Source organism: Delphinus delphis, chromosome 14 (genome assembly GCF_949987515.2).
Source record: "Delphinus delphis chromosome 14, mDelDel1.2, whole genome shotgun sequence".
NCBI classification, from domain to species: Eukaryota; Metazoa; Chordata; class Mammalia; order Artiodactyla; family Delphinidae; genus Delphinus; species Delphinus delphis.
In genome coordinates, this window is record NC_082696.1 from 20,827,083 (window position 1) to 20,851,613 (window position 24,531).

A 24,531-nucleotide genomic window follows, 5' to 3' on the forward strand; every position below is an offset into this window, starting at 1 on the left:
GGGAGACGCAAGAGGGAGGAGATATGGGGATATATGTATATCTATAGCTGATTCACTTTGTTATACAGCAGAAACTAACACACCATTGTAAAGCAATTATACTCCAATAAAGATGTTAAAAAAAATAGTAAGAAAAAAAAAAGACTCCGTGCTCCCAATGCAGGGGGCCTGGGTTCAATTCCTGGTCAGGGAACTAGATCCCACATGCATGCCACACTGAGGAGCCCACGTGCCTCACCTAAGGAGCCGGCGAGCTGCAACTAAGGAGCCTGCCTGCTGCAACTAAGGAGCTGGCAAGCCACAACTAAGGAGCCCGCCTGCCGCAACTAAGACCCAGCACAACTAAATAAATTAAAAAAAAAAAAAACAAAGAAACTGAGGCTGAGTTTAAAAAAAAAAATGTAGCTCATCCTGAAAGCTCATCCCAAATGCCTCTACCTCTATGAAGCTTCCTCTCTCTGACTGTCACCTCCTCCATAAAGCCTCCTCAGCAAAGTTGATCTCTTGATTCCCTTAGGACTTTTATATCCCACTGTTAAATATTAGATATTAATAATTACTGACTGCCTCTCCCCCTAGACTTTTTAAAGAATCCATGGGTGTAAGAAACAACCATACACAATAACTAGGTGCTGAGTGAATGAATCCTTTTAAACATCCATGGCAGCTGTGTATCAACTTCATGTAACGTCACATGTTCTCTTGGGCAGAGATTTTCCTGTACATACAAAACTTCTTAGAAGACTCTGGGATGGATAAGGATTGTGCCTGACACACATTTCCCCTGACTGTGAATTCAGAACAAAATGTTATTAAATGAGAGATTCTAAATGCTTATTTTACTCAAGAGAGTTGAAGAATGATAGCCAGAGTTTTAGAGGGCTAACTACCAGCTAGATGAAGACAGTAAAGAATTTATGTGGAAGGCGACGGACACCAAGTAGCCTTACTATCGACTGTCAATGTAGAAATAGCAAGACCAACAACAATTTTTAAAAGGCCCTCATATTACAAATAGATTAATACTGACCAGAACAAAAACAATGGCCAGCAGATGTGAATCTGATTCACACAAGGGCCTGTTTACATCAGCGAAAGGGACTCAGTGCTTTTCTCCAAGCCTTGAAGAGTTTTGAAAATTAACCTCCCCTCAGTACACTTCTGCTTCCTCCCCAGAATGGCTCCGAATGAAATGTGCCTAATTTAAAGGCACACTAACGCTGACAATTTTAATTTTAAATGTAAACAGGTGAGGCCACAGGAAAGAATAGAAATTAAATTGAAAAAGCATCTTAAGCCTGAAATAAAACAAAAAGCTACCTCTTAAAGCTAATTAACAGGACAATTCTATCATATGCCAGTAATCTAAGTGAGAAATTATGGACTCAAGATACCCACTTTTCTCCAACATATTTCATTCAAAAAGTATTTACTGGGCACTTCATAACTGCCGTGAACAATTCTAACAGCTAGGGATACAGCAGCACAATACAAAATAGACCAGACAGATCCCTGCCTTCTTGAAACTTACATCCCTTTATCTGGGGGTGGGGGGACAAGAAGGAGATAAACAAACCTGTAATGAAATCAGATGATGATAAATGCCATTTTGAAAAACTACAAAGAGAATTATGGAGGCCTCGATCACTTCTAAATACAGAGGCTGGGGGTGAGGTACAAGGGGAAGAGGACACTCAGCAGAGAACTGGAGGGAGGGAGGGAGGGAGAGAGACAGCAGTGCAGATCAGTGAGGGAGGGCTTTGGCTTTCAGCAGAGAGGGCAGCCAGTGCAAAGGCCCTGAGCCGGAAGTGAGCAGGAGCAACACAGGCCGCTGCAGCTGGACTGAGAGACAGTAGACGGCGAGGTCAGGTGGTGGTACAGAACCTAGTGAGGGCCCTGCTGGACTCTGCCTTTTACTTGGCAACATCACAGTAGTTATAACCACGGCTAACTAGTCAAGAACAAATGTAATACCGTTTTGCTTAGATCTGCTGGCCTACTCCTCTGTTTCCTAGTGTATCAAATTGGTGTCTTTGTAGCGTCCCGCTTAATGCCACATACTGGGACACGGGACTGCTAAGCCCTAATTCAGGACCGCTCCACTGATGCCTTGCTGCTGCTTTAACGAAATTATTTAGTTCACAGAAGGAAACTCTTCCCCTATTTTCAACACTACGCCTGCCTCCCCCGATTCCCAGTCTCTTTCCAGGTTTACTAGAGTGGGGAATGAAAGTCCTGGACTCCGAGGCTGTACTCAGATTTGACTTGGCACACCGTCAGAGTTGTCTAATCCCGATGAATTAAGAAATATTCCCTCTTGGCAAATAAGCTTCAACCTCAAAATCAAAAGGATGTTTTTCACTGGAAGGGAAGCATTATAATATATTCGTTGAAAAAATAAGAAAAGAAGCTATAGTAGAAAGAAATTGTCTTTTCTGAAGGACACTAATTGTTACACTTTAGAAAAAAGCTTGTTAGTGGAAGTTTTACCAAAAGAACACACATATAATTTGAATTCTTTTTTTTCTAAGTGAAAACTAAAACCTACCCCATTGTTAAGTTTCTGCAGATCAGGAAAAAACGAATGATTTGAGTTTAGATGGCTGTGGGGAAATTTTTAAAATATCAATTCAGTTTTTAAGCCCATGATAAGCAACTCATGAGGAATTTAAAAACTAATGATAAAAATTTCTAGCGCTATTATTACTTTGACTGTGAAATTGGCACTTCTTATTCTGGTTCTGATAATACCTTCAAAATAAGACTTGTGACCAGATGGGCCAATATGATCATGAATTAATTCATATTGCCTTCATAGTACATGCTGATCATAAAGAAGAATGCGCATTATTACTAATGCAGCTCAATGAAGAGAGAAAGCACAGTAGATATCTAATCCAGCTCTGCTGTTTACCAGTTGTGTGCCTCAGTTTCCCTTTCCATAGATTAAAACATTTGGAGGATTATTGCGAAGATTAAATGAAATGGGTCAAGCATATAGTAAGTACTATAATGGTGGTCATACCTTTTCAGTTATTTGAAGAAATTATTTCATTCTAGGAAGGAAATTCTTCCCTTTTTTCTTTTTTTCCAGCCTTACTGAGATCTAATTGAATATAATGTATAAGTTTAAGGTGTACAATATGATGATTGATACACGTATATATTGCAAAATGATTACCACAATAAGATTAGTTAACACACCCATCACCTCACATAGTTGCTTTTGTGTGTATGTGGTGAGAACATTTAAGATCTACTCTCTTAGCAGTTTTTAAGTATATAATACAGTACTGTTAACTAGAGTCACCATGCTGTACTTTAGATCCTCAGAACTTATTCATCTTATTACTGGAAGTTTGTACCCTTTGACCAACATCTCCCCATTTCTCCCACCCTACACTCCACCCATGGCAACCACCATTCTATTCTCTGTTTTTACAAGTTTAACTTTTTAAGGTTCCACACATAAGTGAAGGCATACAGTATTTGTCCTCCTTCTCTCTGACTTATTTCACTTAGCATAATGCCCTCCAGGTTTATCCATGTTGTCGAAAACGGAAGGATTTCCTTTTCCTTCTTTTTTTTTTTTTTTTTTTGTGGTACGCAGGCCTCCCACCACTGCGGCCTCTCCCATCACGGAGCACAGGCTCCAGACGCGCAGGCCCAGCGCCCAGGGCCCACGGGCCCAGCCGCTCCGCGGTATGTGGGATCCTCCTGGACCAGGGCACGAACCCGCGTCCCCTGCATCGGCAGGCGGACCCCCAACCACTGCGCCACCAGGGAAGCCCTTCCTTTTCTTTTTATGGCTGAATAATATATACCCCATCTTTATCCATTCATCCATCAACGGACACGTCAGTTGTTTCTATATCTTGGCTATTTGAAAAATGCTGTAATGAACATGGGAGTATGGATATCTCTCTGAGACAGTGATTTCATTTTCTTCCCTTATTTTCAACACAAAACCTGGCACACTGCCATCTCCTAACTTTAATCTCTTTTTAATTTTACCAAACCAGAGAACATTGGTTCTAGACCCTGCTGTTGTAATCAGATCTAACTTTGTACATTTTCAGAGTTGTCTAATCCTGGTAAATTAGGAAATATCCTTTCTTGGCAAATAAGTTTTAACCTCAAACAAACCCACGTATCTTTATATCCCAAAGCAACTTCAGATGTCATAGCTTTTGCTGACTGCCAGCAAATCCCAAAGCCAACAGTGGCCCCCTCTGACTCTGTCATTCGATAGTTGAGATGCTCACTCCAACTCACCTGGCCTGGTTGGGACCACACTGGCCTCCAGGGCCCTGTTCTGCAGCAGAGCTCCCACAGCACTGGTTACAGTCGTTCCTCCTTTTGGACTCATCTGAACCCTACCCTACAGAGAGAGAGAGAGAGAGAGAGACAGAAAGAGAGACAGAGAAAGAGACAGAAAAACATAGAGACAGAGAGAGAGAGAGACAGATAGAGACAAAGACAGAGAGAGAGGGGGCAGAGGGGAAGAGTTCTGTAACCTCAGGTAGCACACAGGATGTAAAGCTGTCTCCCCTTCACCAGCAGCAGGATGGAGTCATGTCTGGGACCTGCGACACCCAGGGGAGGGGGACACGCACACCCTGTACCTTAGTAGCCTCATTCCTGTCCTCCCTGCTGGGGCTCAAAACCATGTCTGGGGTTTTAGAGCTTTCATTCCATAATCAAGCCCTTGGTGGAGTGGTGATATGTTAATCCTGTAAAATTAGTTGTATGGAGACATAAGAAATCACTTAATGTCAATAAGGATAGTTATGGAACATTTTAGTTTTTCATTACACTTGAAGATGATTTTGTTTTTAAATACATGAACAGAGAAGAAAAACAGACACTGGCAGGCAGCAAGTGTTTTAAACATGGAATTCCAACATCTCCATGCCACTCCCCTCCCTGCTGAGCAGCAGTAGCAGAACAGTCACAGTAACACAGAAGAAGGACCAAAGGGTTCCTTGGGAGCTCCTTTGTATACTCCTTTTTACCTCGCTACTGATCCCTCAACATCTCCATGGCAACTCCAGTATAAAGATAACCTGTTCCTCCAAGTGAGAATCCTCACTTGGGCAAGGAGAGCTAGGAGGCTAGAGCAGGCAGCTCATCCTCAGCCAAACAAAGAAAGCTATTTTCAGAGGCCCACACTGGTCTCTTTTGGTTAAGGGTATAACACATTTTTATACTTGATTATGTTTAAAATAGAAACACATTTCAGCTGTGCTGTTAACAGCCCTTCAAAACTGAAACAACACCTCCCTTTTTGTTCTCCTTCTCAATAAGCTCCACTATTAGGCAGGGCCCCACAGTGGTGAAGCTGGCATAAGGGAAACAGTGCTGCTGTTCAAATACACTCTACAGCGAGTTTACTCAGAAAGCAAGCAATTCAGAAAGCAAGCAATTTTTCTTCTGTGTTCCCAATCACCACTTAGCTCTGGAAAACAAGGAGAGGAACAGGGCCAAGTCACTGGCTGCACTCAGGACAGCCAGCTGGCCTTCTTCAGGAATAAAAAGCACTTCCGTCCGCTGCTTCCCTCTGCTCCCCTTGGGCCCACTGACGCCCACTAACTTTGTGGACTGGTTAGAAGAATCGTTCGAAGAAATATAATGCACCCTTTACTGCTTTAGTAAGTATGGAGTTGTCCTTTTTCCAAAACTAAGTTGAAGTCAAGCCCAAAGCAGTCATATTCCCCACCAAATTGTGGGGCCTATCCCACTATAGGAAAAGACCATGAGAGGGGAAGGAGGGCGGGGCAATGTGGAAAGAGGAAAAGGCCAGGGCACCCTGTGTGCAAGGCACTGTACTGGTATTACCTATAATCCTCCCAACAGCTCGGCAAGACACACGTTAAAGTGAGCCTCAAAGAATTGAAGTAACTTTTCCAAGTTTACCTGTAGATAATATAAAACTGAAAGTCAAACCCTGACTACTGACTGAAAAATCTGGGCTCTTCCTACATTGCACTGCTTCCCATGATATTTCAGGTGTAAAGATGGAATCTCTACAACTATATTTATCATAACCACCTTGCCTGCCCCACCAACACACCTATCTCCTGCCTCCTGTGTTCCTTTATCTAGATGTGTCGTATTATCTGCCAGGCTCTGGAGCTAAAAACCTTTCTGCCAACACTGATGCTCTTTTACCTTATACTCGATCAGCTTCTCCGTCCCAACAATTATTTCTTAAATCTACCCGCTCCTCCACACTCACACACACACACACACCCCATTAGTCTTCTTACTCTGAGCCCTCATTTTCTTTTCCTGTTGCTGTGGCTTCTAACTGGTCTCTCGCCAAACCATCTTGAACACTAACTGCAAGGGTGATCTTTCTAAAAAAGCAATTCCATGTCACTCCAATCTGCACTATGTGACCAGTTTACACTGCATATAGAATGACACATGAGGCCAGTGATGGACGGTTGGACAGAAAAGCTGAGGTGGTCAGTCTGCAGGGAGAAGAGAAAGCAGCAGCAGAGCAGGAAGAAGAGACAAGATGGAAAGATGGACAGGAGGACTTCCTGGGTTCCAGGGAACTTTCAATTCCTGCTTCCAGGCCCTCAGGCTGGTTGGCCTCAGATTTAGGGCACCTATTCACTTAATCCCCTTTTTCCTCCTCTCTGAGCCAGCCTGGCTTAAAGCCCTTGTGGCTCTGACGCTCACCTGGACTGTCCCATCCCGTCACTCAGCCACAGGCACTCTAGGCTTTGCTCCACGTGGCGGGCTCCTCAGGCCACGAGCTGGACACTTTGTGCACAGTGTCCTTCCCAACTTTAAATCTAGACTGGTAAACCCATCTGTATTTTGCAGAAAGTATCTGCTTCTCTTTGAAGCCTCTGCTGAATCACAAGTGGCCTCTGCCTCCATCTCGCTCCTGTATATGCCAACCACTACACCTTCCTACTGCACTGTTTCCAAGGCCACCTCCTCCTCCGAATCACAAATCCTTGGTCAACCAGCACTTGGCACAGTGGCTGCTTCAGCACAGATATTCAGTAACTGTCTAGTATATGCTGAGCTAGAGCTCAGGTCCATAGTCCGTGGGGTGTGCTATCGTTAGAGAGGGTCCCATCCCTATTACATATTGGATATCATGGAAATCTTTCTAAACATGCTTCATACTGTTAAGTATTGAGAACAATTTAATCTTTTCTTGGTATCTAAGCCATGTTTATGAAACTAATGGTTCTCATGGTATGCTGTAAGCTATGTCCCCGGCACCTTTGATGTGTATGGAGCTGTCTGCTCTCCCCAGTGTTGTCTTTATAAATCTATTGTCTTCCTGGTCCAGTGTTATTTTACTTATTTGTACCTATTTATAACAGCTGTTTTATCCATTTACCTTCAATTGCTGACTCCGGCTTTGAATAGGGTGAAGACCCCTCTCCACAGAGCAAACACATGACCTGTAGAACAAGGCCTCCCTTGTGACGGCTTCCCCCACTTAGGCCAGTTTCACCTCAGGTTCAAGAGTCTTTTTGAGGTGGTTAAGGCTGATAACCACCATTGCTTAGAATTTTACCGTAATACTATAGAAGCACTACTTATACATCTAAGGCTTCAACCTAAGAAGCTTCAAACACTGTAGAAAATTTTTTTCTACAACACCCAAAGGTGCTGTTAGCTGGGAAGCACCCCTCAAAAAGAAGCCAAGTCCCATGAAGATGAGTGACAGTAATTGGCTATCTCGATCCTCACACTTCTCAGGATGGGTAATTTAGGTTCCCTAGCAAATTCTACCTGCTTTCCCTAGGCATGTAAGGGCACAAGAGCCAGCACTTGGGGAGAGATATTCACCTGTGACCTGGTTGCCAATTTGGCTGCTGTCTGGGCTGGATAAAAGACTCGGCGAGAAGACTGATCCTTGCAGAAATTAATGTGTTGAGTGGCTGCGGTTTCATTAAATCTCCTCATACAATATGGACACCGAATATAATCTGAATGTAAAGATAACAATGAAAAAGCAATTAACATTTCAAAAACAACTCTGGAAGGGACTATATGAAATGAAGTAAATAGAATATGAACTCTGCTCCAACATGAAAGAGAGGTACCAAACTCTGGTTTGAGACAGGCTATTCCAGAGGGGGAGACATGCAAGGGCTCAAATAAAGGACAAGGTTTGGTAAATTTTTTCTACCTATGCACTTATTTCAGTTAAAAGTGTTCCCTTAAAATGTTTACATGCTATGTTGCTTTCTTAGAAAATAGATTAATTATATATACTTCGGAACTTCCCAATTAAATGAATTATTTAGTGAACGATTATGTAAAGAAAGGAGTCCTAGAATCACAGAATATTGATATTGATGACTGAAGGGCACAGAAGATTCAAAAGCCCCAGCTCTGGTACTGAGTGGGACAGAAGTTTATACAAAAGTTATGGAGCTACAGAGGGAGTAAGATGTTTCAAAATGTGGGTTTGGGGGATGGCATTTGAAACCAATGTCACAGTCCTTCTGCAGTGGCCAGATTTTCCCACTGAACTCCTAAGTGAGGAGGCAATTGATATGTTCAGAAAGGGGGTTAGGAAAAGGGAGCAGGTGAGGGTTCAAAAACAGAAAAGGGAAGAGCTTCCTGTGTTAGAACCTCTCTGGCAGCCCTGAGGGCACGGGGTCCTCTGAGGTTCTGGGGAATACCCATTGGTCTCAATTTGTCTCATTTGCAATTACTAGACAGTGGGAAAAAGGAGAAGTGAGAAAGATCTAAGGTCTTCTCAGAACGTGGAGATGCTCACATGTTCCAAAACCAGGTTGGAGCCTCCTCCTCCAAAGCAAGGGGGACCATGGGGGTCGTGTTGTTTTGTTTTGCTTTAGGCGCCTGGAAGGATGACAAAGTGGACATGTGCAACGTAAGAGAATAACTACCTCTTTCCCCAGGAAGGGCCTGAGATAGCACCACCTTAAACTCTGTGTGGAAGTTTGGTTTAGCACAGAGTCAAAATTCCTACACGTGTGAATGGGTATTTAAGGCAGTGAGGTCTTCAAAGTTAAGAGTTTTTTGAAGACATCTTTTAAAGCAGTTTGGGGAGTTTTCTACTTGAACAAATCATTTCCTAAAATGAATACTCATAAAATGAAAGAATTGGAATATGTAAGGAATTGGAATGAAAGAAACGGTTAGCACTTAACCTAACAGTTTATTGCACACTCTGGAAGGCATTACTTCATCATTAATTCCATACTTACTGAACACCTATTATGCTCCAAGCAACTTGGGGATATAATGTCTCTGTAATCAAGGACTAAGCATTCTAATACAGAAACAAAATTTTCCCATAGTGACAAATTCCTTGAACAAAATAGAACAGGACAAAGTAAAATAGAACAAAATAAAATAAAATAGAAATGGTGAAGGCTATGCAGCCTGCCTGACTGGTTCTGAGCCTGAGCTCTTCACCTATGTGTGTGAACTTGGGCATGTTTCTGAACCTCCTTAAGCTTCAATTTCCCCAGTACCTACATATCACCTGTATCATTGAGTTGTTATGAAAGTTAACTATGATAATCCACAGTAGGGCCTGGTACAGTGGGTGGGGAGAACATGCTGTAACTATAAGGAAACAGGCCCAGCCAGGTTGTGTTCCAACTATCAAACAGGAAAGAAACTGCTTATGAAAACTAAAATAGTAAGTGCCATTATCATGCAGGACTCATTTACGATGGTGCAGAAAAACATCTAGAACGGGGTTCGTGGTTCAGGGGTTATTTCTTTAGTTTTACCGGCTGAAAAGTCAAGGTTTATATCAGAAATGCTGCTACCATAAACCAGACTCAGTTTGGGCAAAGACAGTGATTATGGCAGTGACTGTGTTGCTTCCTTAATCCCACTTGTCCATTCATTCATTGTGCCCTTCTGTGTGTTTGGCACTATATGCACTGTGGAGGAAACCAAGTTGAAGCGTAGTATTTCCCTGCTGACAAAGATCTTAGAGACGACTAGAGGCTTAGGTAAAGAAGCAGACAATTACCACTCCGGGGAATAAGCTTTGAAAGGAGGAAGCACTAGGTCCTCCAGGAGTCCACAGGAGGAACACGAAGCCCAGACTTTAGGGGCAGAGGAAGAGAACATCAAATATACTGAGAATGCAAAAACTCTTTTCTTGCAACAATAATTTGAACACAGCATGGCTGAGCTACACGTTCGACCCTCGTCTCAATCTGAGTCACCTCTTCCTCTATCAATAATGATGTCATAAAAATCACTATGTGCTATCTATTTCAATAGATAATGATTTATAACTAATTAATTTATTAATTAATTTATTTTTTGCCACACCGTGCAGCATGCAGGATCCTAGTTCCCTGACCAGGGATAGAACCCGTGCCCCCTGCAGTGGAAGCTTGGAGTCTTAACCACTGGACCACCAGGGGATTCCTGATAATGATTTTTAATGTCTTATTCCGTATCTCATAAAAGATTAAAGTAGAAAAACAAGCATCATTTAAAAATGCAAGCACTTTGTTGAGTACCCATGTCTACATAGCCCTGTGAAACGTGGACCAAATGTCCCAGGACCACTGAAAATCCCAATTGTAAATATTCTATATCACTGCCCTCATAAACTGTCACACAATCCTGGAAAGTTGAATGATTGGCAAACTTACTTAAGTCAGTAAGAATTAGAATAAATACATGCACGTCACAAAAACTGAGCCATGAAATAAGGAATCATGCTGGAAAAAAAATGGAAATTACTTGCGAACTCATACCTACTAGGCCATATGATTAATAATACTAGTAATATCTGTATAAATTTTCTAAGTATTTAAGCTGGAGAATATATGGGCTAATATAAAATCCCTGCACAATCAAAATAATTGAATAGTAATGAAAATGTGCTATTGGAGGTAATCATTTTGCTTGGTGCATAAAATTATAATAAGGGCATAGGGAAGAATTTAATTATAAAACTGTATTTTAGCATAAAAATGTAAAGGGCAGAAAAATAAACTGTACACTTGATGAGGCCTGTACACAAAGGGAATTATTTATTTTAAAGAAACAATAATCCCCACATTTTAAATCCAATGTGGAAATTAGAGAAATTCACACAGCAGACCATCTGACATGGTTTCACTATTCAACTAAAGAACTAGAAGGTAGCCATCAACCCTGCAGCTTCTGCTATTAAAATGAAGTAGTTCTCATAAAATATTATACAAAGCTTCTTGCTAAAGTATTATCAAAATCACAGCCATAGATCTTTCTATGGAACATCTTAAGACAACACATGATTTCAAGTTAATTTTCATAAGCACCTAGCAAAAATGAAGCAATTATTAAGAGTATTTTCTGGTACTGAAGTTCAGATGATTTATTTTACGGATGATTTTTATAGTATTACACTTTGGTTTTGTTTGTTTTACTTATTTTATTTATTTATTTTTTGGCTGTAACACTTGGCTTGCGGGATCTCAGATCTTAGTTCCCCAACTAGGGATCGAACCCGCGCCCCCGACAGTTTAAGTGTGGAGTCCTAACCACTGGAACACCAGAGAATTCCCTTTTTATACTTTTTAGAATGAACTTTGAGGAATAAGTTATGTGCATTAAAATGCACCTATTTTAAGTGTACAGTTTGAAAAGTTTTGACAAATACATACATTTGTGTAACCACCCCAATTAAAATATGAAACAAGTCTATTACCTCCAAAAGTTCCTTCATGCCCCTTTTCAGTCAATAATTCCCCCAAACCCAGACTCAAGCAACCAAAGATCTATCTTCCTGTCACTAAAGATAAGTTTTACCTCTTCTATATCTTACTACAAGACAGCATCCATGGTGTGCTACATGTATAGTTGCACTTTCTTCTTACTGTTCAGTTGTATTCCATTTTGTAAATATTCCACAGTTTATCCATCCACTTGTTGATGGTCATGTTCAGTTTATGCTACTTAAATGGAGCTGCTATAAACATTAATATGTCTTTTTTAAGGACATGTTTTCCATTTTTTGCACAAACAGCTAGGAGTGGAATCACTGTATAGGTAAGTGTATGTTTAACTTAAGAAAATACCAAAGTGGCTGTACTATTTTAGACTCCCAGCAGCAGCAGCAGCAGCGTATAAGCGTTCCAGTTGTTCCATATCTTAACCATCACTTGTATTGTCAGTTTTTTATTTTAGCCATTCAAGTGGGTGTGTAGTGGTATCTCACTGTGGTTTTTTTTTTTTTTGCGGTACGCGGGCCTCTCGCTGTTGTGGCCTCTCCCGTTGCGGAGCACAGGCTCTGGACGCGCAGGCTCAGCGGCCATGGATCACGGGCCCAGCCGCTCCGCGGCATGTGGGATCTTCCCGGACTGGGGCACGAACCCATGTCCCCTGCATCGGCAGGCGGACTCTCAACCACTGTGCCACCAGGGAAGTCCTCTCACTGTGGTTTTAATTTACATTTCCCTGATGAAAATGATGCTGAGTATCTTTTCACATGCTTAATGACCATTATTTTGTGATGTTCTGTTCAAATACATCTCTTGCCTTTTCCTTATTGGGTTGACTTACTATTGAGTTATAAGACTTCTTTATATATTCTTGATATTTGACTTTCATCAGATACATGTATTATAAATATTTTCTTATCCTGTACCTTGCCTTTGCATTTTCCCAATGGTGTCTCTCAAAACTAATGTTTTTAATTTTGGTGAAGCCCAATTTATCAACTTCCTTTTTAAAAACCTGTTGCTGCATTTTGTGTCCTGCTTAAAAAATCTTTGTTGGCTCTTAGATAAAAGATGTTTGGTTTTTCTAGAAATCTTATAGTTGTTGCACTTTATAGGTCAATGATTCATTTTGAATTAATTTTTGTGTATAGTATAAGACTATCCTTTCCCATGTTGAATTACTTTTGTTAAAAATCAACTGCCCATAGATTGGGGGGAGATCTATATTTAGATTCTCTTTTCTGTTCAATTGATATATTAATACCAAATTTCCATGATTACTGTAACATTATAGTAAGTCTTGACATCAGGTAGTGTAAGTCCTCCAATTTTATTCTTTTTTCAAAACTATCCTGGCTATTCAAGATCCTTTGAATTTCTGTGTAATTTTAGCATCAGCTGGTCAATTCCTACTTGGCAAAGAAAACTTGCAGGGATCTTCACTGGAACTACATTGAGTCCATAGATCAATCTGGGGAGAACTGACATCATAACACAATGCATGAGTCTTCCAAACCATGAAAATGGTAAATCTCTCCATCTATTTTAGTCCTCTTTAATTCCTCTAAGCAATGTGTTGTGGTTTTCATTTTAAAAGTCTTACACATATTTTGTTAAATATATGCCGAAGTATTTCATGTTTTTTACATGATTCTAATGGCATTTTTCATTTCATTTTTTCAGTTGTTTATGCCTAGTGTATAGAAATACAATTCACTTGTGTATATTGACCTTATAACCTGAAAGCTTGTTAAAGGAACTTTTAATTTCAGTAGCTTTTTTTGTAGTTTCATAAGATTTTCTACATTTACTCATTCATGATCATGTTGTCTGTGAATAAGTATAGTTTTACTTCCTCCTCTCCAATCTTTAAATTTATGTGTATGTATGTATGTGTGTATAAAATATATAATTTTTTCTTATTACACTGGGTACTATGTCCAGTATAGTGTTAACCAGAAGTGGTCAGAAAGGACATCCTTGCTTTTTTCTTAAATTCAGTGGGAAACTGTTCAGCTTTTCACCGTTAAGTGTGATATTAGCTGTAGATTTTTCAGAGATGTCCTTTTTTAAAAGGAAGTTCCCTTCTATTTCTACCTTTCTAAGAGTTTTCTTTTTTAAACATGTATGGGTATTACATTTTCTCACAGGCTTTTTTCCTGTAGCTACTGAGATGATCACATGCTTTAAAAAATATTTTGTTAATATGATGAATTACATTTACTATTTTCTTCCTTCTACTTAATTTAGGTGTAATTTGTTCTTCTTTTTTTTTAACTTTTTTTAAAAAATAAATTTATTTATTTATTTTTGGCTGTATTGGGTCTTCGTTGCTGCGCGCGGGCTTTCTCTAGTTGTCGTGAGTGGGGGCTACTCTGTGTCGTGGTGCGCGGGCTTCTCGTTGCGGTGGCTTCTCTTGTTGTGGAGCATGGGCTCTTCAGTAGTTGTAGCACACGGGCTCTAGAGCACAGGCTCAGTAGCCGTGGCACACAGGCCCAGTTGCTCCACTGCATGTGGGATCTTCCCGGACCAGGGCTTGAACCCGTGTCCCCTGCATTGGCAGGCAGATTCTTAACCACTGCACCACCAGGGAAGCCCTTTTTCTAACTTTTTAAAGAGGAAGTTTAAGGCAATTGATTTAAACCTTTTTTCTTTTCTAATATAAGCATTTAAAGCTATAAACTTCCCTCTAAGCACTGCTTTAGCTGAATCCCACAAATTTTGGTATGTTTTCATTACCATTCAGTTCAAAATATTTTCTAATTTTTCTTGTTCTTTCTTCTTAGATCCATGGGGTATTTAGAAATGATTTATTTCCAAATATTCAGGAGTTTTCCAGATATATTTTCATCATTAATTTCTAATTTAATTCTGTTGTGGTCAAATAACATAGTCTGTATGATTTCAGTCCTTTTAGATTTATTAAGACCCACTTTGTGGTCCTGCACGTGGCCTATCTTGATTGAACGTTACATGTGTACTTGATAACAATTATACTCTGCTGTTGCTGTGTATCACACTATAGCTATAGATGTTAATTGGGTCAAAATGTTACAAGCATTTCAGACTGATAGGTCTTCTTGATGAATATATCTTTTTAATTATTATCTCTGTTAATAATACTTGCCCTGAAGTTTACTTTTCCTGATATTAGTATTAGCTACTCCAGTTTTATGATTATTATTTGAATGCATATCTATCTTTTCCTGTGCTTAACATGTCAATCTACAATTGTTCAGACACTGCTGGTACTTCTCTTTTTATCCAGAGGAAAAGCACAAATCATAAGTGTACGGCTCCATGAAATGCTCACAAACTGTGCACACCCGTGAAACCAGCCCAGATCAAGACACAGAGAGTTCCCACCAATCCCCCTTGAGTTGCCTCCTAGTTGTCCCCACCCCTCCAAGTAAAATGACCTCCTGACTTCTAATCTCAGAGACTGAAACCTGAAGCTTCTAAAAAATTGAGTTTCTGATATTTATAAATAAGGAAGTCTGCATTCCTGCCATCCTTTGAGAAATCAGATCCAGCAACCTTGGGTGTGCGTTCCTTTGAGGCAGCTGTGTGCTGAGGCAGGAGCAGCTGTCCCTTAGGGAGGGTGTAGCCTCTCTAGGCCCACCTGGCTCACCTCATTTTGTCACCTGTCTGGCTTGCTTATTTGTGTCTTTATATTTAAGGTGTGTTTCTGTGGAAAGCATATAATTGGACCTTGCTTTATTATTCAGTGTGACAATCTCTGCACTTTATCCTAAGTGTTTAGGTCATTTATATGCAATTGTCCATATGGTTAGGTTTAAATCTATCATCTTGCTATTTGTTTTTATCCTACCAGGTCTTTGTTCCTTTTTTCCTCTTTTCCTGTCTTTTTTTAGATTGAATTTTTTTCCATTTTATCTCCAGTCTATGTATTGTCTTATTAGCTATACATCAATATTTTTGAATGTTTACTCTAGGGCTTATTAATAGGGATCTTTATGATATAATACTCTATCTTCAAACAATGCTATACCTATTCATGTATACCATAAGAACCTTTCAACAATATACATTCATTTTCCTCACTCAACCTTATCCTATTATTTTCATACATATCACTTCCAAATGTTATAATACCCATGTTATTACGTACACTTTAAAAAGTCATTTATAACCCTCAGCTAACATTATACTCAATGGAAAGCAAGACAAGGATGTCTGCTTTCACCAGTGCTATTTAACATGATATTGGAAGTTCTAGCCAGAAGGTTTAGACACAAAAAAGAAATAAAAGGCATACAAATAGGAGAGGAATAGGTAAAATTATCTCTGTTCACAAATGACATAATCAAATATGTAGAAAACCCTAAAGATTCCACACCAGAAACCAACTGTTAGAGCTAATAAGCAAAATTCAGCAAAATTGCAGGACAAAATCAACTCACAAAAATTGCCTGTACGTCTATACACTAACAATCTGAAAAGAAAGTCAACAATTCCATTTACAATAACATCAAAAGAATAAAGTACTTAGAAATAAATTTAACCAAAGAGGCAAAAGACTCATACACTGAAAACTACAAAGCACTGCTGAAAGAAATTAAAGAGGACGTAAATGAATGGAAAGACATTCCATGTTCACGGACTAGAAGACAATATTGTTAAGATGACAACTACGCCCAAAGTGATGTACAGATTTAATGCAATCCCTATCAAAACTCAATGGCATTTTCAGAAATAGAAAAATAAACCCATCCTAAAAATTCATATGGAATCTCAAAGTTTCTAAATAGCCAAAATAATCTTAAAATACTCTCCACTTCCTGATTTCAAAACATACTACAAAGCTATAGTAATCAAAACAGTGTGGTACTGGTATAAAGATAGACATATAGAAAAATGGAATAGAATAAAGAGCCTAGAAATAAGCCTTCATATATATAGTCAATTGACTTTTGATAAGTGTGCCAAGACCTTTCAATGGGGAAGGTACAGTCTTTTCAACAAATAGTGCTGAGAAAGGTACCACATGTAAAACTAGATATCCAACTTCCAATGATCTTACTTTATACCACATTCAAAAATTACTTGGATCAAAGATCTAAATATAAGAGCTAAAACTATAAAAACTGTTAGAATAAAAAACACAGGGGAGAGACTTCAAGATACTGGAGTATTTGACATCAAAAGCTAGGCAACAAACAAAAAAATAGGTAAATTGGACTTCATCAAATTACTTTTGGGCATCAAAGGTACCATCAAGAGAGTGAAAAGACAGTCCACAGAATGAGAGAAAATATCTGAAAATCCTATACCTGATAAGGGATTCGTGTTAACATTAATCTAATCATGCCTCTGGACCTAATTTCTAATTTACAAAAAAACAGGGGATGGAGAAACAAGTTAAATGTTAATTAATATGACTTAAAAAGCAGACAAATCCAGAACATGAGACATTCTAAAAGATAAGTGGCCTGGCAGGGGTATTGTGCAGGATTAAAAGGGACTAAAGAGACAACAAAAGACAATGCATGAACCTTGACTGAATCCTGGATTGTGGCTGAGTGGTGAGGAGAGAGCTTCAAAAGACATTCTTAAGATAACTGGGAAAATATGACTTCATATATTTAATGTGATAATAGTATTGTGGTTATGCAGAAAAATGTACTTAAGAAATGCATGGTGAAATAGTTATGGGTAAAGTGTGATGATGTTTAAAACTTACTTTTAAATATTTATGCCCCCTCACAAAAAAAAGAGAAAGAGATAAAAAATATTACAATAATGTCCAAATTGTCAAATTTAAGTGGAAGGTATATGAGTGATCATTGTACTATTCCTTCCTCTTTTCTGTGTATTTGAAAATGTTCAAAATAAAAAGCTGAGGGTAAAAAAGCTGTGGGCCACTAACTGTACAACTTGAAATGGTTAAAATGGTGATTTTATATTTTTATCTCAAAAAATTAAAACAGCGGTTGGTATTTGATGCTATGGAGCTATTACAGAACTGCTTAAACTGCTCTGCCCAGCTCCGTTCTCATAAACCAGGATGTGAGGGGCATCCCCTGGAGTTCTGTAATGCCATGACACTGGGTACAGTGGTGCACTCATGTTGAGGTAGAGTTAGAAGGAAACACAGAATCTTTACACAGAATTGAAAAAAATAGGATAATATAAATTTTATGATAAATTTACTTTTATATAATTTAATTACTATTGTTAATTTTAGAGTTTATAGGAGGAAGGCATAATGACTAGGCCAAAAATCAAGCATAGCCTCAATTGGTTAAGAGTAAAATGTCAAAAGCAAACCAAACTGGACACACACCTAGGTTGATGGACGGAGGGGGTGGAGGTGGGAGAGGCTGGCCTTCTTTAATGGCTAGTGTACACTGCTTTGCTGATCGAATCGCAGTAATGAAGTCTTCATGTTGTTGTCTCCAGTTAGATTTTCTCATGGATTGAGGCTATAAAAAAATAAAACGTATACTAACCTAGACTATGTATCTCACCATTATAATTTTTTTTAAAGCTAGGATTTGAACTTACAAGAAACAGAACTGTGAAATTTGGAGAAAAAAGAGAATTTGTTTTCCAAAGGTACCAAAAGAGGTTTGGAAAATACAGTAATAAAATTTGCAAGTCACAATAGTGAGGGAAAACACAAAATAACAATCAGGAAAACAAAGAAATTACAAAACTTTAAAGGAAGACTTAAATGTAAGATTAAAAATGACTGTCTTCCAAGTTAATTGCTGAATTTAATGCTACTCTAATGAAAATATAAACGAGATTTTTTTGCCACATCTGGAAAGTATCTGAAATACATTTGGAAATCTAAGTGAGCATGATTAAAAAGAAAACAGTAAAGGCGGATTATACTTACATGACATTACACTGCATTATCAAGCAAAAATGAAACCAGAGAGCCAGAAAAAGGCTTTAATGTACTGAAGGAGATAATCAAGAACAGCAAGGAAGATATCGATAGTACCTTGGATTGAGGAGCCTTCCACACAGTGGGAATGTCAGTGCCCTGTAATCTTTGTTTTAAGGAATTGAAAGGTTTACGCTTTTTGTTGAACAGTTTTCTACGTATTGGTCCATGCCTTTCCTAGAAAAGAAGGAGTGGGGATTAAAATTTTTAACATGTACAATCACAAAGTTCGTAATGCCTCAGTGTACTCAAGCAGCCCCTGCTGCAGTGACTGGGTTGCACCTTCAGAGCCAAGTTCATTCTCTAACTCTCAAATCACAGCAGAGCAAATCCATCTGGCTCTCTTCACCCATGTTACACATAACGAGATATTGTGTTTGGGCAAGGTCAATAAAAGGCCTCTTCAGCTAAAGAAACTTACTTAAAATTTGGTCTTACATATTTAACTCTATCACTTGGGCTCAATGAATAGTTCCAAGCATTAAATAATGTTGAAAAGGCAAACTTTCTAGTTTAAGTTGAAATAAATTATTTCTGATATTCGGCTAGGTACTCACTGAAGCCAAGGAACTTTTCTTATTTCTTCTATTCTGTTTCCTGCCTTCACTGCTCTTAAATTCCAAAAGCACGTCATCCAGGAATTGAGTCCCAATAACCTTAACATTGTTTTCCCATCATTTTGAAGGAACTCTTTGCATACAGCAAGGGGAAACTTAGCTTCTTACCAGTGGAACCTTCTCAGAAAAGCTCTTCTTACCACTCAACATTTCAAAATTGAGTTTAACTGGGTTACTTTTCTACACACAGCAAATCAAACCACTTAACTCCTGAAAAGGAGTGGAGAGGTTTCAAAGAAATATTTGAGAACATCTGCAAGAAACAACTGGGACAACCATACCACGAATGAAAAATACACCAATTCCATTTAAGTTATGAAGACATTTTCCCTTAGTGTGTCCAAACATTTCACATTCATGAAGTCATTTATTTTAGAGCAAATCTAAGCTTATAATATTAAATTTTAAAATATTACAATACTTATAAGACAATCGGCAGAGAAAACTACTCCAGGCAGTAGACCTGTAAGTACTCAGCATTTCTGGTAAAAAAAAAAAAAACCAGGGAGCCAGCATGCAGAGCTTTGCCTGTGTACCATTTTTATAAAGTCTGCACTGCACCACTATGGGATTATGCCAGGATCTTTGCCTTCCACTCTTAAGTCCTCTTCCTTGGTGGTCATGTAGCTCACAACAGCTATCACTTAGACAGTTGCTTTGTCCAGACCCAAAAAATACAGGCTCCATGAAAAATCACTGCACCTGGCTACGAACAAGCCATACCACTTTAAACTGAAGGAGAGAGAGAGAGAGCAGACCACTTGATCAAATGCTCTTTGTAGCCTAGAAATGGGTCAGTGAAGTAAAACTCAAGAGGACCCAAGAATACTTGGCATTTAGTGATCCCTCTTCAAACGGTACCTTCTAGGTCTCAAATCCATTCTCATGGGGTGCAGTCCTGGGTTAGCAAAGGCAGCTCCCTAGTGGATTGTTGGGATACAACAGGCCCTGTGAGTTCCCCTTCTAGATCCAGCAAACTCTAGCTGCGGTTAACTAGAACAGATATTTCACTTTTAAATTCCCCACAGAAATAAAACCTACAACCTCATTTGGTAGTCTTTTGCCCCAAATGCAGTCAGGTTTATAGTCCAAATTCTTTAAGTTCAAAACAAGTCTCTTTGACCTAAATGTCCCAACAGTTCATTATCATCTTAGATTTTTGTTTTAAATCGTTTTTCTTGGGAACTCCTTCATAATATGGGGGGCCTACTACCTGTCTGTTTCCCTAATTTTGAAATAAATCAAGCTTTTATTCAACTTTATAGGCATCAATCTGGGGACCTGACATGCAGTTAGCTTGAATCTAATTAACAATTAGGTCTTGGAACAAGCCTTACATCCATTTTGTTCAAATTACATAAAACCCCTGAAACTAGAGAGTTCTGTCTTTATACGTGGCAAAGCAGGAAGCAGAGGGAGGTTAAAGGACTTGTCAGAATTAGTGACAAATTTGAGGCTAAAAGCCAAGTTTCCAGATGCTCCAAATTCAATGTTCATTCCTCTTGACTAGCTAATTTCCCTGGTGCTTTGGCCTTAAAATTTGAATTTTTGATGCTTATAGAAAAGGCGAAAGAGCCAAAACCTCTCAAGAGACAATCAGCTGTGCCAAGATACTTTCATCTGGCTTCCTTTTAGTAAGAGGACCATGTTTAATAAGTTCCCTTTTGAATGGGGCAGCACTGATCTGCTTAAGTGTCCTCTGGGCCTGCCAGCCATAGGTTATGTACTTTTCTCCCCTTGCTTTCCCTCCACATCTGTCTTTAATCTTTGCCACTGTGGCCTCCTCACTGACTTGACAGTTCATTTAACTCCAATGAAACACATCTACAAAATGTCTTTATGTTTACCAGAACATCTGCTGCAAAGCATCTTCCACAGACTTCACAGGGAAATAATTCCTGATTGCCATCTGTATAGGATCCAAGAGCACATTATGTTAATTTCACAGAATTGCCTGCCCGAGAAGAAATGATTAACTGGAGGAGACCTCAATAGCTTGATATCCTCACTCTCTTTTCCCCTCTCCAACTACTTCCTTCTATTAGGAAGATCCTTTGTAAAACTCACCCGTTTTCCTCTCCTAACCTAGACTTCTCACTTCACTGAACAGATAAAGTCCATATGCTTCAGGCAACTAGAGTATAATTATTTAATATTTAATATATTCTTAAACTAACTGCCTGATAGCTTAGCTTTAGACATAAGTACAAAGTTGATACCCTAGTATGAAGTCATAAATAATCCAATGGTAACATCTTTTAAGACTGCTACTAGAATGTAAGGCCATGTATGTGCTAAATGAAGGCATGCCATTTTATCATGGACAGTATGAAAAGGGTTGCCTAGTCATTGAATTTACGGTAAACTTTCCTGAGAATGGCTTTCTCTCTCTTGATAAATCTCTTTGCCGGAAAAACTCCTACCTGAGAGGAAGGAAGTAGAAGAGGATGAAAGGGACCAAGTAGAATTGGTGGGCTTTGCTCCAAATCAGGAAAGACAGAGCCAATACAATGGAGAAGCACATGAGGATGATGAACACCATCCCAAGGGTGGTGCTTAGTGCAGGATCTCTTTATGGGGCCTGTGAAGAACATTCACTGCTGATGTTTTATATGCAGTAGAGAATGAGTGAAGGCCTACAATCATAATATGCTCACTACTTGCTATTGCCTTTTTTAAAATATTCAATTATTGTAGTGTTTTCCAAGTTAAATGAAGAATAAACTCAAATTAAAAAAAAAAACTGACTGACTGTGCCCACTATATCCCAATGCCTCAAAGTACCTGACCCACAGTAAGGTTCTCAATAATTACTTGTTACATGTATGGGTCAAACAAGAATTGAGTTTCTACCATAGGACCAATCATTTAATAAATAATTAAACGCCTGCCATATGTAACTCTGTGGGAATACTGAGAGAAACCATACATGGGTCCAGCATAGAAAAGGCAAGTATGTCCATAAATTACTTTAAATGAAGTTAGAAAAGCAAATCATTGTGGAATTCTGAAAAATGAAAGTTTTGTTTCATATTACTGCCTTTCAGTCCATCTGGAGTTGAGTATATAAGATTAAAAAAGCAGTTTGATCATGCAGAAGATTTTGTATTAGACTAGCCATTTGGGCTCTATTCTACAAACAAGGCGAGCAATCAAGGACACTGAGTAGGAAGAACCTGAAGAGAGCTGTGGAAGATTTATGTGACAAAGCTGAGGAGGGATGAATGGATGGTGGTGAGGATGGAAAGTGGGATATTAGTTAAAAGGCAGAAGATGTAGGCCTGAAATGGAAAGGAAAGAGGAAATGGGAGAAACTGTGGTCAAAGAATCAATAAGATGACTAGATGTGGGGGGAGTTGGGAGGTGACAGAGAGAAGAATGCTGAGGGACTGAGAAGACGGTAGAACTATGGATAGAAATAAAGAATTCGAAAAGAAGGGCCATCTTGTAAGAAAAATGACCTCAGCTTTGGAAATACTGAGTTTGAGATAGAGTCATCCAGCCAGCAGGATGGAAATGAGGGAGGTCAGGGCTAGAGACACAGATGTAGGCTTTGTTTGGAGAGTGATGTAAAGGCATGATATTGCCAGGGAAGAGGTCATGGAAAGAGAAGTACAGGGATGATCCCCAGGGAACTCCATATTTAAGGGCCAAGAAGATGATGATGATAAGCCAGAAGGAGAAGCAGGAGAGAACAGGGTCATGGAAACCATGGGAAGACGGTTTGAAAAAGGAAGGCCTGATTAACAGGAATCAGATGGTAGCTCATTACAGACACTGTTGATTTAAATGATTTCTTCTCACATCTGCCAGATGGTATTATATTTGCAGCACAGGTCATCCATTACAGCATACAGAAATACCACTCTTCCTCTCTGTTCTTCTGGCCTTCTAACTTTGTAAGAACTGGGTCTTAATTTTCTTTTTTTTTTTTTTCCAGCAAGGATATCCCACCTCTCCACATACTTACTCATTAATAAAAGCTACTCATCCTAATTACAAAACTGCTACTTTTTTCTAAAATACTAATGAAGGATGATTTACTTTTATGACTATTACTGTAACATTTGTAGGGTGATTTCCTGTTCCCCAAACACTTTTCCTATGTAATCTCATTTAACTCCTCACAGCAATCCTATGAAATAGGGTTGATACTTTTTTTTTTAACAGATAAGAAAATGAAGGTTCAAGGTTAGGTGACTTCTTGAGGACAACAGGTAGTAAGTAGTAACAATGAGACTCAAACTTGAGTCTCTGTCTCTACAAGTATTAAGACTATTTACTCAATGATCACCATAAATAGAAAGACACTGTATCACTACTAACCTGCAAAGCAAATGGAAGCCCCTGGAGGATCAATGACCTTTGGTTTAAATCAGTGAGTTTTTAATTCAATGCGTTTGAAATAATGACAGATACAATAAGACTCAATTGAACACCTGAGATAGATGGACCACCACATTCTGAACCACATTCAACTTGGAAGCTTGACAGTGAGGAAGAAAGGGAACATGGAGAACCAAACACACAGATCAACAGAACCTTAAAAGAATCTTTTGAAACAACCAAGATGCCCTTCAATAGGTGAATGGTTAAACAAGCTGTGCTATATCCATACCCTGGAACACAGCTCAGCAATAGAAAGGAACACTACCAATACATGCCACAAACTGACTCAATCTCATTGCTGAGTGAAAAAAGTTAATCTCAAAAAGTCACATAGTGTATGATTCCATTTGTAAAATATTCTCAAAATGACAAGTTTGAGGGGGAAAAGAGATTAGTGACTGCTAAGAGGTAGGGATGGTCAGGGAGGGAAGTGGCTGTGACTATACAGAGGTGGAATGAGGAAGACCTCTGGGTGACGGGACAGTTCTGTATCTTTACTGTGGTGGTGGTTATGCCTGTAATAACATGGTATGGAACTATAAACACTCCTTATACCAATGCAAACTTTCTGGTATTTACACTGTACTGTAGTGAAGATGTAACTTGGGGGAAACTGGATAAAGAGTGCAGGAATCTCTCTGTAATATTTTGCAACTTTTCATGAATTATGTCAAAATTAAAAGTTTACATATCTAGGGGTTGGCAAATTGTGGCCAGTGGGCCCAATCAGAGGCTGCATGATCTTGTAAATAAAGTTGTAATGGTACACCGCCAGGCCCATTTGTTTGTTTATAAAATATCTACTGTCGTTTTCGTGCTACAACAGCAGAGTTGAGTAGTTTTAACAGAGACCTTATGACCTGCAAAGCCAAAAATTATACCTTCTGGCCTTTACGAAGTAGGTTGCCAATGAGTGAAT

At 39.1% G+C, this 24,531-nt stretch overlaps 1 protein-coding gene across 1 annotated transcript in view; it reads right to left on the minus strand.

Annotated features, from left to right (window-relative positions):
- Positions 1-24,531, minus strand: part of ZC2HC1B (zinc finger C2HC-type containing 1B) — a gene marked incomplete at its 5' end in the record, with an annotated part of 35,641 nt that overhangs the window by 5,210 nt on the left and 5,900 nt on the right. The window contains 5 exons of the mRNA XM_060030657.1: positions 4,276-4,381; positions 7,825-7,964; positions 17,998-18,136; positions 18,664-18,783; positions 21,071-21,132. Of these exons, the coding sequence (XP_059886640.1) occupies positions 4,276-4,381; positions 7,825-7,964; positions 17,998-18,136; positions 18,664-18,783; positions 21,071-21,132 (567 nt within the window). The remainder of the gene's footprint in view (positions 1-4,275; positions 4,382-7,824; positions 7,965-17,997; positions 18,137-18,663; positions 18,784-21,070; positions 21,133-24,531) is intronic.